Genomic DNA, 14,201 nt, shown 5'->3' with positions numbered 1-14,201 from the left:
ATCACATTTGTGAGTTAACTTGCAGCTGGTTAGCTTAAGACTGTTAACAGGATAAGAGCTGTAGCTCTGTCCAAAGGCAACAAAATCCATACTCCAGCACCACAAAAGCTCACTTATAGAATGTCCTCTTCATCTGTTACAAACAAGATGCAATGTAATGTAATCTGAGTTTGCAGTTATCAAATAAATATAACAGAATACTTGTGCAAATTGCTACTTTCACTTAGGTAGAATATTTTAGAACAGAAGTAATAATGACACCAAAGCCAATCATTTCAAACATTTCATTATTTTCTCCACATTAACTTCAAAACAACCTCATAAACCAAAGAGTAAGAAAGAGCATGCTCGGGCATGCAATGATGTCACAACATGATGATGCCACTGGGTGCGAAGTATAAAACATACAGTAGCAGAGAGTTTCTTTTTATATCATTCATACACTCAGGACATTTCAGTATCCACTGAGAGTTAAAAGCTAGCGTTTATTTTACACTGCTCTCCATGTCTCACATTACCTTGTGTTGCTGGATAAAAGAGACGAGAGGGAGAAACTCACAAACTGACACCAGATTGAGCAGGCTTAACAAACATGCTGAAAGAAATCTCGTCTGGCCCAAAAGTGTCTTGAAATGACACCATAGAAACCCCAATTTTCCCTTTTTGACTGGTCCAAAAGGGGGACTGGGAAAGAGAGACAAAACAGCGCATGCCATTTTAGGGTGGTGAGGGAGGTTTGTGTGTGGGGAGTGGAGGGTCACCTTTCTTAATGTCAAAGGTTATCCACCTCCTCTTAGCCTGCCCACGTGGTGTGTTTTATCTAGGGTCGGTGTTAAATAAATTCAAGACGGAAAATGAATAAATACGAGGCACTCAGCATTCTCTCTGTCTTGCAAACTGCAAAAAGTAACAAACTTGGATAATAATGACACATACACATATATAGTAGAATTAGTGGTTATAACATAACAGTCTCAAGGCTGTACAAAGGGGCAAGGCTGAATCCGCCTCAGTATGTCAGCAGTTAAATGCATTTTATGTTTTTGTTTTGTTTTAGCGTGCAAATGTTTCTATGGTTTGACATAAAATTACACTTCACTTACAATAAATTCAGAAAGTTCCGGGAGGATTAGACTCAATGGGACTTGGCATGTTCTTGGTCGTTGACATTTGATCCGGGAATCAAACCTGAATCTGGTTCAGTCAGATTCTGTGATTTAGTTAGATGAAAGGTGATTTCCAAATATTTGCTGACAGGTGCAGTGACAAGAGGTGATAATTGGGATGGAGTGCATACAAATGAAGACTGAACAGTGATGTTAAAGGGATAGAAAATGCACTTTTATAACCCACACACCCTCATGCAATGGTTGCGTGTGTCTGTGTAGTTCGAAGTGGAAAAAAGAAAAGAATAATGACAGAGCCCTTTAAAATGGATCTACTCTTGCAGCATAGTTCTGTATATAGCGCATAGTGCGAATAGAGATTAAAGTCTGGGGGATTGGACTGAGAGGGAAAGGGTTTAAAGGCAATGGGGGGTTATTGTCTGGAAGGGTGTGGGCGGTTTGTGTCATGCTCTTAGTTAGCATCTTTCTCATGATAACCAGGAAACAAAGGTCTATATTCTTGTCTAGAGTGATGGTAAAATGGGCAAAATTGCCTGTGTCATCTTCTGTCCATTTAGCAGTAGGTTATGGACACCCATGCATGTGTGTCCCAATATATCACACTTGTTTAAAGCTGCACTTTTGGCTTTCCTGTGACTGACTTCCAATCAACATTTTCCTATGGTTGCAAGCTTAAAATAAGCATTTCAAAAGGAATGGTGCTCTCAGCGAAACTGAAATGGGCTTTAACAAAGTTTACAAGACCAGTAGCATCAACAGGAAGGCTCAGCTGTGTCCATCACTCGGGCAGCGGGTTCCAGTCGAATAGGCAGAATGTCCATCTCAGTAAGTAATAATATACCATAGTTAATAAGTCTTAGAAGATCATACCTGTATATGCTTAAATAAAGAAGTGAATGAAAAGAATGGCTACTCCAATATTGAGTAAAATGACCATAACCACCAGAATAGAGCTGGAGCCCTAGGAGACAAGAGAGGAGAAAAAAGCAGTTAGTCAGGTTGTTGCAAACAGTGACAATTCATACAGTTGGACTCAACTGAAATATGGAAAATGGAAATAAGAGTATAGGCTCCACATTGACAGCTGATCACACCATAGAGGAAACGTCTGTTATAGGTTGTAGCTCATTTGATCATTTCTGTAATTCGAGCAACCTAAAGACCAAAAGAACTCAATATTATGGAAACACGCTGCTATGCAGACTTTGTCCAGACCTGCTTGTGAAGATGTGAAGACACCTCCTGCAGCAGGATTAAATGAAAAAGCTTGCTTTGTGTGAAGTAAAGAAATAATACGGCCTTTTGCATTACCCATGTTTTAATCAATATCTTAAAAGAATAGTTCTACTGTATGGGGTAAAAAATTGTGCACTTACTTACTTTGAGTTAGATGACTCTGAAGACTGATGTAAGCATACTTCCAAAACTGTCAAACCTTTCCTTAAAATAATTATTGATGTATCAACTGAGTACTACTGTATCAATGTGTACTACTATAAACAAAGATGCAGATAGACTTAAACATAAATTTAGGACTCACTGAGTTTGATTTGAGGGTGAGATGCTCTCCTTCCTGCTCCAGAGTGATGGGCTGAGACTTTAAGGGGGGGGAGAGAGTGAGGTCCCTGTGCAGTGGCCATTCCTCCAGCTCTGTCGCCACATTCAGGTTGTCCAGCATCTGTACGGAGTCCATGGACCCCTCTCTGACTGGTCGAAGGCCTCGAGATCGCAGCCTGTTGTTTTTGGGGGCCGGAGACTCTTGGCCCAGCCCCCGAGACGTCTGTGAGTCGGGACACTGAAGCCCCATGTCAACTGTATAGTCATTCATCCTCTCCTCATCCTGCTCTGTCAGGCGAGAGTGGGCAGGGCTCCACCTAAGGGTGCTTTCAGCAGTCCAGCCGCCAGTGAAGCCATCTAGCCTTTGGTCAATTACACCATGCTCGTTAATCTTGTGGTTGGAGGGGTTGTGCTGCTTTGGATGATGGTTGGAGTACACATGCTCTCGAGAGTTGTAACTAGAAGATACGTGGTCCTTTGCATTGTGATTAGAAGAGATATAATCTTGGGACTTGTGGTTGGAAGAAGCATGCTCAGTCTTATGATTGGACATGTTATGTTCCAAGGCCTTGTGATTGGATAAAATGTGCACCTGCGGCTTGTAGTTGGAAGAGGCATGCTCGCAGGCCTTGTGATTGGTGGAGGAATGATCCCATGTTTTGTGATTGGAGGACGAGTACTCCCTTGACTTGTGATTGGAAGAGGCATGCTTGGAGGGCTTTTGGTTGGACAAGGAGTGCTCCCAGGTTCTGTAGGAGGAAGCATACTCCCGGGACTTGTGATTGGACAAGGATTTCTCCCCTAGTTGGTGGTTGGACAAAGGGGCTTGCTCGTGGCCATTGATTTGGCCCTCCTGCTCCTCCAGCAGGGAAGGCGTGGTAGAGCGGCTGCTGCCTCCTCGATCTGGGTACATGTCATCAGTCCATTTATTAGCCCCTCCCCTCGGCAGATCCACCCCACGCCCCTCCACCAGCACCTGGATCTCAGCCCCACCCTGATCATCCACGGCACTCTGGCGCATGAAGCAAGCATTTCGTGGACGATGACCGTGCTTGGGTGGGGTGTGGGGGGGTGAGGCGGGTACACTCAGCACAGGACTGAGATCAGGTGTTATTACAGGCGGCGTGGTGTCCGGAGTGCACAGCTCCGGACTGTCTGTTTCTGTGGAGATGACCTCATGGTCTTTGTCCTTGGCATCTTGGTGCTTGGGCCTCTGACATTCGAGCCCTACAAAACAGTTGGTGTATAACACCAATGAAGTGATTTGGCACTGAACCACAGCAAGTCCATCAGACTTTCAGTGTGTCACTGTTATTAGCATGCAGAGTAGCACAAGGAGTGAAAAACTCCATACAGGAAGAATTTTGTGCAGGCAATCACTGTTGTTTAAAAAGTATACTTGTTTTGATTTAAATTCCCAAAAGCCAGTTGGTGTTTAAAACACTTCAATCATACACTGTAAATCCACATACACAACACAGATATGGATTTATCCATAGATGTGCCAAAAAATTAACTATAAAAAGCGGCAGGTAAATGTAATTATTTATATTTGCACAATTAATCCATGGATTGTTTTGATTGTTACAAATATGAAAAATGCCCCAAACACACAAGTATTTATTCAGATTACTTTTGTTTTGTCTGCAAATCACAGACAATCAGTTCAAACTCCAGGTCAAATAAAAGTATCCAGAGTAAAGTATGTTACTGTATTGTGTCTGTAGGTGTTTTACTAATTTTTTATTTCTTTGTAGTCGTAGAAATTTTCCCAGAAGGAATATCATCAGTCATGGCCTTGCAGATCACAGAATAATATTAATATCACACAAGTCACTGGAATATAGTTGACACCTATTGCCAATGAATCAATCTGGGTATGAGGCTCTGTTTACACAAGTTTACTGGAATTAAAATTTGTTACACAGCATCTATTGTCCTCTCACCATTCCCATAGATGTGAAAAGAAGGAGAGAGCTCTTTGGCAGCTATGCGGGCCAGTCGACACTCCTCCATGGCCTTCTGTGCCACTCCTTCAGCTGCTTCCGCCTTCCCACGAGCATGGCTCATCCTGAACAGGTCAGATAGAAACACCGATATTTAATAGGCTTTATATATATATATATATTTATTTTTTTTTATTGCTTTTGGCACCGTTTTATCCTAAATTGTGCCCTACTTTAAAATCACACATCAGAGAAAATCACAAGCAGAGACATTGTAGGAAGGATTAATTCACCATTGTACTGTTCAACAGGTTGAAAAGCTAAAATATTGTTTATGAACCTTTGAAATTATGTCCTACCTTGACATGGCTATTTCTGCTTTCTGCTTGGCAATGTCTGCGGCCTTCTCAGCAGCCTCCACTGCTCGGTCCACCTTCTCTCTGATTTTGCTGGCCCTCAGTGGAATCAGGTTCTTACGTTTTCCACTCACCAGGACATTCTGCTTGTACTTTCCCTCCTCCTTGGTTCCATCAGGGAAGGTGGTGCATCCATATCCATGCCTCTTGTTCCCTGCCCATTCACCTGCATAATGCAGACCGTCTGAGCGCCGACTCACACCCCAGCCAGCCCTCTGGTCAGTCCGCCACTCACCTGCATACATTTCAGTGACAGTGGCATCCACGGGGGCACCCTGTTCACTTTCACTGGCGTTAGAGTGGATGTCAGATGCAGCAGAACTCACAGTGCTCATGCCAGCCTCACTGCAGAAGGAGCTCTGCTTGCTAAGCTGACTTGCCAGAGAACTTTTTGACTCAGAACGTCGAAGCTTCAGTCCGCTCAGGATGGACTGACGGAAGCGACCCTTCCTCTTCCTCTGACGCTCAGCTTCACTTGGAGCTGTGAGAGCAAACCCACCGCGGCCCACAGGGCTTCCAGCCAAACCAGCCACCACTCCATCTGTGGGTGTAGTAGCGGTGCCATCCTCCAGGACAGCCGGAGGGCCGTGGCTGTGCTCAGAGCGGAGGGAATTTATGGATGTTCGCAGAGGGAAAAGGATGATGGCCGCCATGCCGTATGGAACACTTTGTCGTACGCCATAGCCATGACGCATCCCCGCCAGCCACTGGCCTTGGTAGGTTCCTGAAACAAGGACAGAGACAAAATAGCGATGTGAAAGAAATCTGACTGATTTGCATTGCTCATAGTCATTCAGTGGGCTCTAAGAATCTGTTAGTTTGGTCAAGACTGAGTTAGCTGAATAATAATTGGAAAAACTGGCTTAAAATTTGGTACGAACATTCATTGTTCCCAGAGAATGAATCCTAATGACTTTGGAGAGACTCTGACTTTTCTTCTAGTATCACCATCAAGTTAAATTAATTACATTTTTAAATTTCTTTTGGAACAGTTTAGTTTATGACCAAATTCCTTCGAAACTAATAACATCTCCATCAGACCCAACTGTACTGTTATGTTCTCATTGTGAGAATGTTAAGATGCTAACATGACTAGATGATTGTCTTGTTTCAGTAACATTATTTACACAGAATTCCAATGAAATTTACACTTTAGGCTTTACCTTAGAAAAACTCATGTAGAAGCAACCAGCAGCACATACATCACTCTTTTGTCCCTAGAATTTCATGTCATGTAGTTGCACAGCAGGAAGGTTTTCCATGGCCATGACCTTAGTAATTCTAAAAGTGGCAGTGTTATTACTAAATATATGCATATTTGTTAATACAGTCAAATATTACATGTCTTGTATAAAACTGCAGTAAATCTACAAGTTTCAGTCTCAATTTCCATAACATTTAGCTGAAGTTCCTTCTAGGCGCAAAATGTGTATCATTGTTTAATATTTAATATAATACAGTGCTGCAAATTGTCTAAAAATGTTAAAAATTTTGTTACAACTAACAGATATTTACACATTGTGGGTGTAGTTTTACACATTATATGCACAGACAAAGGGAGTGTGCGAAACAACATACTACTACAGTACAGGAAAAAGTACTGTGTAAGCTAACCACTTGAACTTTAACATTTGTAAAGGTCTTTAAAAGGTTTGTTATGCCATAAATTCTCTTATTATAAGTCTTTCTTAGAAATAAAGGGTTCAAACCATCAAACTGGTGTTAGCTGCAGTTCCCATATATCATATCTTCTTCTCATCCTTCTCTCTATACACCAAGGAAATATATCAACTGCAATTGATACTCCATGAAGGGGGAGTATTCCCTAGAGAAACTTTAAAACAAAGCAGGTCTGCTGTATGGAAAGGTCAACATTCTTCCCTTAAATCTCTGAGGTGGTCAGAACAAAAGGTGAGGCAGAACCAGCATTTCATATTTATATGGACAGGAAACTCGACAGCCTCCTGTTCGACTTGTCAGTTTCATTTACAGGAGAGCTCAGGAGCAGACGTTCCTGCTGACAAAGCTTGGGAGGTTCTAGGCATGAAAGGCATTTTAATATCTGTCTACACTTCCTTAATGCAGTCTGGGCTTAGCCTCAGTATATCCCAATACAACTGACTCAGTCATCAGTGTGCACAAAGACTGATTTTTTAGATCACAAAATAATATCTTGAAATTTTGTTTAATTCAAGCATCCAACCATCCATTAACTAGGCCTGACAATGATTACTGCTGGTTTTGAAAATGGTTTTCTAATGTTACAAAGGACGCACACTTTTCAGTGGCTCTCTGCAAATTAAATTCAGGCAAGATGATTGGTTTCTAAAAAGCATGACTACTGTTGCACATTTATTAATCAGTCACAGATATTTGATGTTGCTTCACCCAGAGGTCACTGCAACATTCATTTCCTGATGGTTTGTATTTATGATTTATATGTGATTAAACAGTAGCTCTGCTCTATTGGAGAATAGGAAACACATAATTGATGCAATAGAATAATTAATGTGGTGATTACCTTCTGGGAAATGACATGGTATTGGGTGTTGTCCCTATGGTCTCTGGCTTTGTAGTGTTGAGTGGATTGTTTATTTTAGAGTCTGATGACTTTCAGTTATATAGAACAGCATGAATCACTTTAAGAATAAGACATAGATTTTCTCATGGAGTGAAGCGGTTGTAGTGACGGGGAGACTTAAATCATGCCTGTCAACACTCGGCCATTGGAATTACTTACAGTACTTATTTGCTGCAGCATCCAGGTGACATTTACTTTGGAGTTTACATTTTGGTAAGTATATTTTCAATGTTTTCTCTGTGTTTTTTTAATCTTTCTGATGGTAGGCTCTTATTTGACTGGGAGAACCAATGGCGAAAAAGTAAGTAAGATCAAAGTAGCAATACGACAGTACAGAAGCACATCACTAGGTAAAAGTCCTGCATCTAAAAGGAAAAGTCCAAACATTTTAGCATCAAAATATACTTAACGCCCCAAAGTATTTCCTTCCACACAATATCTGTAACTGCTTATCCTGTTTAGGGGACCAGACAACCATTCACACTTACATTCACATTTACTAGCAATTTATAGTCACCAATTAACCCAACATGCATGTCTTTGGACTGCAGGATGAAACCAGCATACCCAAAGAAAACCTATGCAACCACGGGGAGAGCAGGCAAACTCCACACAGAACGTGGAGTTCAGGGTCCGACAGGCACCCAAATTGCAACCTTCTGTAATGTAACAGCACTAACCACTGCACCACCTCCCAAAGTATTTAAAGTATTTATTATGTAGAAAAGAAGTGGACTATTGTATAAAGTTGCATTAAATGAAAATGCACAAAAATTACCCAAACATTGTACTTAATAGAGTTTTTGTAGCTATTATAAGTACTGCAGCTACTGTTTGTTGCTCATTACTGGAGCTGCCCATGGTGCTAAGACTCAGTTTGACCATTAAAGAGTTTCAAGGTTGTAAGCTGTATTTTCTAAATATACTGTACGTTTTCACCTGTTTGTTGGCCTCTTTGTATCATCTTAGTTAGAATCTGCCTCAGTATGTATTTATAGTATTTGTTTTCCTCCTTTCCTAAAAGTTCTGGGCTCCAGATGCTTAATCCAGAAATCACTTCTTATGTCTCAGCTTCATAAATGCTAACAGAGAAATACTATTAAACTATGGAAGTGCAGTAAGTGTGCAAGGATTTCTTACAGCAAAGTTACATAGTGACTACATATAGGGGTACTACTCACATAAGTAAAAACCTTGTCAGACACTGTGTAAAGCAGGAAGACTTTTAGCGAGCAAGGCTTGTTGCCATGTAAATAAATATAGCTAAGGTTTGTATTAGGACCAGCTTGAAAAATCTAAAACTATTCCCTATGGGTGAGACCTGCATTATTATGCAATCTGGTCTCAGTCTTTATTCTAGTTTATATTATGAGTCCCCCCCCAGTGGGATAATTCAGCCATGTTAAGTGTGAACACACATGCATACATACATACATACAATACTGCACATAATTAGTCGGCACCAAGAAACTAGGTCACAGACATTAGCTGGACTGAATCTAAGCAGATGTTACGCATGTAGTACTTGCATATGGAATAAAAACTTTTAGTATTTCTAATGTTTTAGGTAAAATGTCTTCAAGAATTTCAAGCAAGTCTATTTGCCACCGAGTAGAAAATCCTAGCACTGATCATATACAAACCGTAAAAAAAACAAAGCAGCATTTGATTAACATTTTTACACCCATCTCCCTCAACCGTAGTGGTTAGCTACTTCTAATAAAGTATATGTTTTATAAGAAGTAACAAATTGTATTGGCATTGTTAATTCTGTGGTTTCTTCTCATGCATTGATTTGCTAAGCTTTGCTACAGGTAGCAGGTGGTATAGGAAAATGATGGTGTCTTCTGCAGTTGCTGATATCAGTGTTCATGAGCCCCTGATTGCTGACTCTCTACAGTTTGCTCAAGTTTTCTGAATAAGACTGTTGGAAGAATGTGCTGTAGATAGGTGAGATAAAAGTGGAACTTTCTAACTTGAATCAGAAATACTATGTTCGGTGACCACCATACACTTCAGCAAAAGAAACTTAACTGTGAAACATGGTGGTGGAAAGATTTGGGCCACTGGACCAGGATAGGTTGCCAACATTAAGACCATAAAGCACCACTGTATACTACAGTTAATATGAAGTCTGGATTGGCACAGCAACTTGCATAAATGCAGCTCTCCACCTGTGCTTAAATCAAACCGTCTGGCACTACTGGCCAACCGAACTCCACTCTATTTTTTTTTTTTCCTCAGAGTAGTCCTTGTAATTTTGTTTTTGTGAATAACCCTTCTGATTTCTGTGTGTTTTAGGCTATTGTCAAATATTTTCCCCTGGCTTTTTAAATATCCAGAATTTTTTAAATGAAGAATTACCATAGTGGAAAGTGTTTACCAAACTCAAGTACTGTACCTAATTATAAATTTGAGCACTCCTTTAAAATAGTATTTTCCAGTTACAGTTTTATACTTTTACTTACTTTTAATATATGTTGAAAATTAGCCTTACTTTACTGACTGACACTTACAGTATTCCATCATGTCATTAGTACTTCTGAGAACTTCCTCCACCACTATTGACGGTTTTTGGATCAGGAGCTGTCTGTGGTGCTGAAACCGGACTGTCTCGCCCTCGGCCGGCCTGTCTCCGGGTTCACTAGTTTTAATATGGCCCATAGTTTGGTTTTAGTATTGGGTTATTACCACTTTTAATAGGCTCTTGCTCTGTTGACAGGCAGGTCTCGTGTGTGTTGAGAAAAGCATCGTCCTGCACATTTATTAGGTTGTGGAAAATGTGTCAGCTCGTGCGTGCTAAATTCATCTGTCGGCGGTCTTCCACGTGAGCGGAAGAGAAAAGCAGAACTGTCTCGTGACGCAGTCTTTTTCTCCTTAACGTCCTTCTTTCAATTTAGGTGTTAAAGCAGCAGGTCTGAAGAGGTGGAGTTATGAGGGGTGGTCTAAAAACTGTCTTTCGGTAAACAGCCTCCACCTTTATTGCAGCGCCATAACTCACTGTGTTTTCCTTCCACCTGCATGACGTATTGACCCGGCTTTCCATCATCCGGGTCACGCGCGGTGCTCGAGGACGGGCGTTGGTTATCAAACGGCCTAGATTACAAACCCCCGAAGTCATAGAAAAACGAGACTGACAGAAGCAGAGAGCCATTCAGAGAGCAGAAGAACTGAGACCTGGTCCCTGGTGACACGCTGACCTGCTGTCTCCAGTTACCGTGGAGACCTCCCAGCACTGAGAGGGGAGGGGTGAAGGTGTGTTTATAAACAGGAGCAATGAGAGTTCAACGTGGAATAATGTCTAATATTAGATCCACATGTCCTCTTTCTGCCATCCTCTGCCTGTTGGTTGTTGTCTAATAATCTAATTATAAAGTCTGGTCAGTGGGCCACTGTGAAAGCCATCCCTGTGACTGTCACAGTCCTTCTAATGACTTTATCTGGACATGGATGGATGTTCAGACAACTGATCCCTGGGCACAGAAAAGTGACCCCCCCACCACCACCGCCACTTCTTCTTACCTGAGACCCAAACACACAGACTGAAAGGCGCTCTTTTTGGACACTTTTTATCATTGTGTTTATCCATGACAGGAGAAATTTCCTTTTGTGTGTTACAGAAAATCAGTTTTTGCGGTCTTACCTCCATCAGAGTAGGTTTCAGTGCCATATCCATCCTGCAGACCGTTGCTCCATGTTCCCTCGTACCTGGCCCCACTTGCCGTGCTCTCCAGCTGCCCGTAGCGACCTTTGAACCCCTGCGTCCACTCCCCTCTGTATTCCCAGCGGCCCTTGCTTTCCACTCCGATACCATGCCGCTTGCCCTGTGCCCAGGTGCCCTTGTAGCTGTTCCCACTGGGCCACGTGTACACGCCAAGGACCTCAAACCCGTGGCTCCAGGCACCCGCGTACTCGCCTTGACCCTGTGGCCCTGTGCAGACTCCTCGGCCGTGGGCCTTACCCTGCTCCCACCCCCCGCAGTACGACCCCCCATCATCAAAGTCAAACCTGCCTCCAGTGGACATGCATGAAACAGGTTTAGGCAAATCCTTAGAACGTCAGAAAAAGAAAAAACAAGGGCCTGGTTCAGTCAGAAGGAGCAAGGAGGGAGAAGGCCTTGTTTGAACCAGGTAGCATGGGGCCGCAGGGCCTTGATTCACCCTCTCCTTATAGTTTAGGAAGTAAAACACTAGCTTGTCACTTAAAAAACAGCCGAATATGGCTGAAAGAGCATATTCTTACGATGGAGAAGCAATCTAAGCCCTAGCGATGGGTCTGGAGTGACGAATGCAGCAACCGTGCATGCTGCTTCCCATGGGCATGCAGGCTCAGAGTGCTTCTCATCCTCCTCCGCCTCCACTTCCTCCTCCACCTTCTGGCTCCACGCAGCCTCGCAGCCAGGGAGCTCACTGGCCCATCAGCCCAGGCGTGCAGCGGGGCGCTCCACACAAGCGAGGCCTAGGCTTTTCCAGCAGTCCCAGAGGCCCACAGAGCGGCGGCGGTGGCAGCAGCAGCAGCGACCGATGCTCAGCTCAGTCAGACATTACAGCATCCTCTCATCCCTGCCACACCGGCACACAGAGAGCAAGGCAGACCAGGGATGCTACTGCTGCACTCATACGCCATTCAAAAAATCAGAGGAGCAGAGAAGTTGAAGAAATTTCTCTATAGCATGGCCTGGCAACAAGCAATCCTGGCTAACACTCATATATCCATAACCATTAACACACACACACAGCCTCAGCCTTGTACACACACCTGGGTAGACATATCCGAGTGTGAATATCTGTCCCTGCTCCTCTTATTTCTTCTCTCTTTCTCTTCTCTGCTCTATTCTGATTGAGAAATGAGATTCTCCTCTGAAGATGAGGATGTGAAGAGGAAAAAAATAGAAGCAGGTAAAAATTATTCCTTTCTTTTTCCCTTTGTCCTCTCCATTTCAGCACTCGCCTAAATGTGTATTGTTGTTGTATCCCAATTCCACCAAGTCATCTGTCCTCTCTTGTTTTTCGGGCTCTCTCTCTCTCTCCCTCTCTCGCTCTCTAAAATCTGCTCATTACAGGACTGTTCCACCCCAGCCAATACCCCTCCCCCACAGACGCATGCACACACTGAACACACACTCCTTCTCCAGGCTCTTAAAGAGATAGGGATAGAGGGATGGTGCGAATAGCTGCATGTACAGGGCTTACTGCTTCTTCCCTTTGGGGATACACCCTGCTTTTCCTAATTATCCAGCCTCATTTCACTCTCTCACACTCCTCCTCCCAGACTGAAATCTGGTCAGTCAGCAATCTGTTTCCCTGATAACTGAAGGTTTGTGAGCTCATCGATCCTGTGCCACTCTCTCTTTGGCTAATTGTTGTTAGTCTTTTTCATTTTTGTCTCAAAGGCAAACCAATGGACTGGAGCTGTCACTCTACTGATCTCTAGTGAAGACCACAGACATACACACTGACCTTTTTAAGCATGGGCATTTCTGGCCCCTGCGCAAAGAATATGAGAGCTTCATCACAGCGTGAGGACAAAACTGGTTCCTTTGGTTTTAGAGCAGTCACATTGTTAATATATTTCTAATCGATGATTGGAGCTTGATGGTATTGGAAATCTTTTGGTCATTGAACACACAGTCTGTTGGATCATATGGTGACTAGTCAATGATGTCAAAGAACGAGTAAAAGTGACCTGAGAAGATAAATTTATACTGTTTGGTGTGTGAACTGAACTGAAATGACATATTCGAGGTAGGTGGTGTAGGTGAAGTGGTTGACAATCTGAACTTCATCTCTGCTGTTTCTCTATTCTTTTGTAACTCAGGTGAATCAAAAGAACACATATGAATATGACCCAAGTGTTCACTAAAGCATGAGGAAATGCACAAAATACCCAAGCTTTCATATAGCACCATTGAGAACACACAAGTAATCTAAACACTAGTATCCAAGTGACTAAAATGGAGGAGAAAAAGTGTCCTTTTTTGCTGTGAAAACAAAATGCTAACATGCCAGACAATTCAATTTCTCATACTGAATGTGTTTTTCTTGGTGATGCTGCACATCCACTTTCTGCATATGTTTTGCATATTGTGGGTTAAATAATTGCATTTGAGATAAAATACTCTTTAAATAATTAGGAATGGCTTACTTACCTGACTGCTGTTCACAATAATAAAATGGTTTCAGTTTGGTGATTGTGTTTTTAATATTCAGTTTTTCTTTAAAAAACGTGTTCAACCAAGTAAAGTTTACTATTAAAAACAAAAAACAAATGCAAACATTAATTCCATAAAAATAATGATCCCACAGAGAAACAAAGAGATCACTGTCTCTTTGAAGCTGTGGAGGCTGCTACTGTTTTGTACATGCCTACAATATACAATATGCACTGTTATAATAAATATGAACAATTAAAACCGTATAGTAATGAGCATCTCGAAGATTATTTTAGATTTTAATTGAGAAAAAGACACTTGGAGGTATCATTGAGAAAGAAATATAGAAGCTGTGATGTCATAAAGTCACTGCCAAAACACTTTGCGTGGTTGAAAATAACACAAAGCAGAAGTGTATTAACA

General features: G+C 42.1%; 1 protein-coding gene across 1 annotated transcript; it reads right to left on the bottom strand.

Annotated features, from left to right (window-relative positions):
* Positions 1-270: 270 nt before the first annotated feature.
* On the bottom strand, positions 271-12,710 carry jph3a (junctophilin 3a). Its single transcript, XM_067495354.1, has 5 exons — positions 11,271-12,710; positions 4,990-5,770; positions 4,631-4,755; positions 2,668-3,911; positions 271-2,088 (listed from the first exon to the last, which is right to left on the bottom strand). Exons 1-5 carry the CDS (start codon positions 11,650-11,652, stop codon positions 2,008-2,010), a joined length of 2,613 nt encoding a protein of 870 aa, XP_067351455.1. The 5' UTR covers positions 11,653-12,710; the 3' UTR covers positions 271-2,007.
* Positions 12,711-14,201: the final 1,491 nt, after the last annotated feature.

Source organism: Channa argus, chromosome 2 (genome assembly GCF_033026475.1).
Source record: "Channa argus isolate prfri chromosome 2, Channa argus male v1.0, whole genome shotgun sequence".
NCBI classification, from domain to species: Eukaryota; Metazoa; Chordata; class Actinopteri; order Anabantiformes; family Channidae; genus Channa; species Channa argus.
This window is presented reverse-complemented; position numbering and strand designations above follow the sequence as displayed.

Excerpts from the sequence above, each read along its gene's own strand:
- jph3a (XM_067495354.1), bottom strand. The coding sequence starts at position 11,652 with ATGTCCACTGGAGGCAGGTTTGACTTTGATGATGGGGGGTCGTACTGC. Across the intron at positions 4,756-4,989 it reads GCAGAAATAGCCATGTCAAG|GATGAGCCATGCTCGTGGGA; the intron begins GTAGGACATAAT and ends TGACCTGTTCAG. Across the intron at positions 2,089-2,667 it reads TCACCCTCAAATCAAACTCA|GGCTCCAGCTCTATTCTGGT; the intron begins GTGAGTCCTAAA and ends CTTGTCTCCTAG.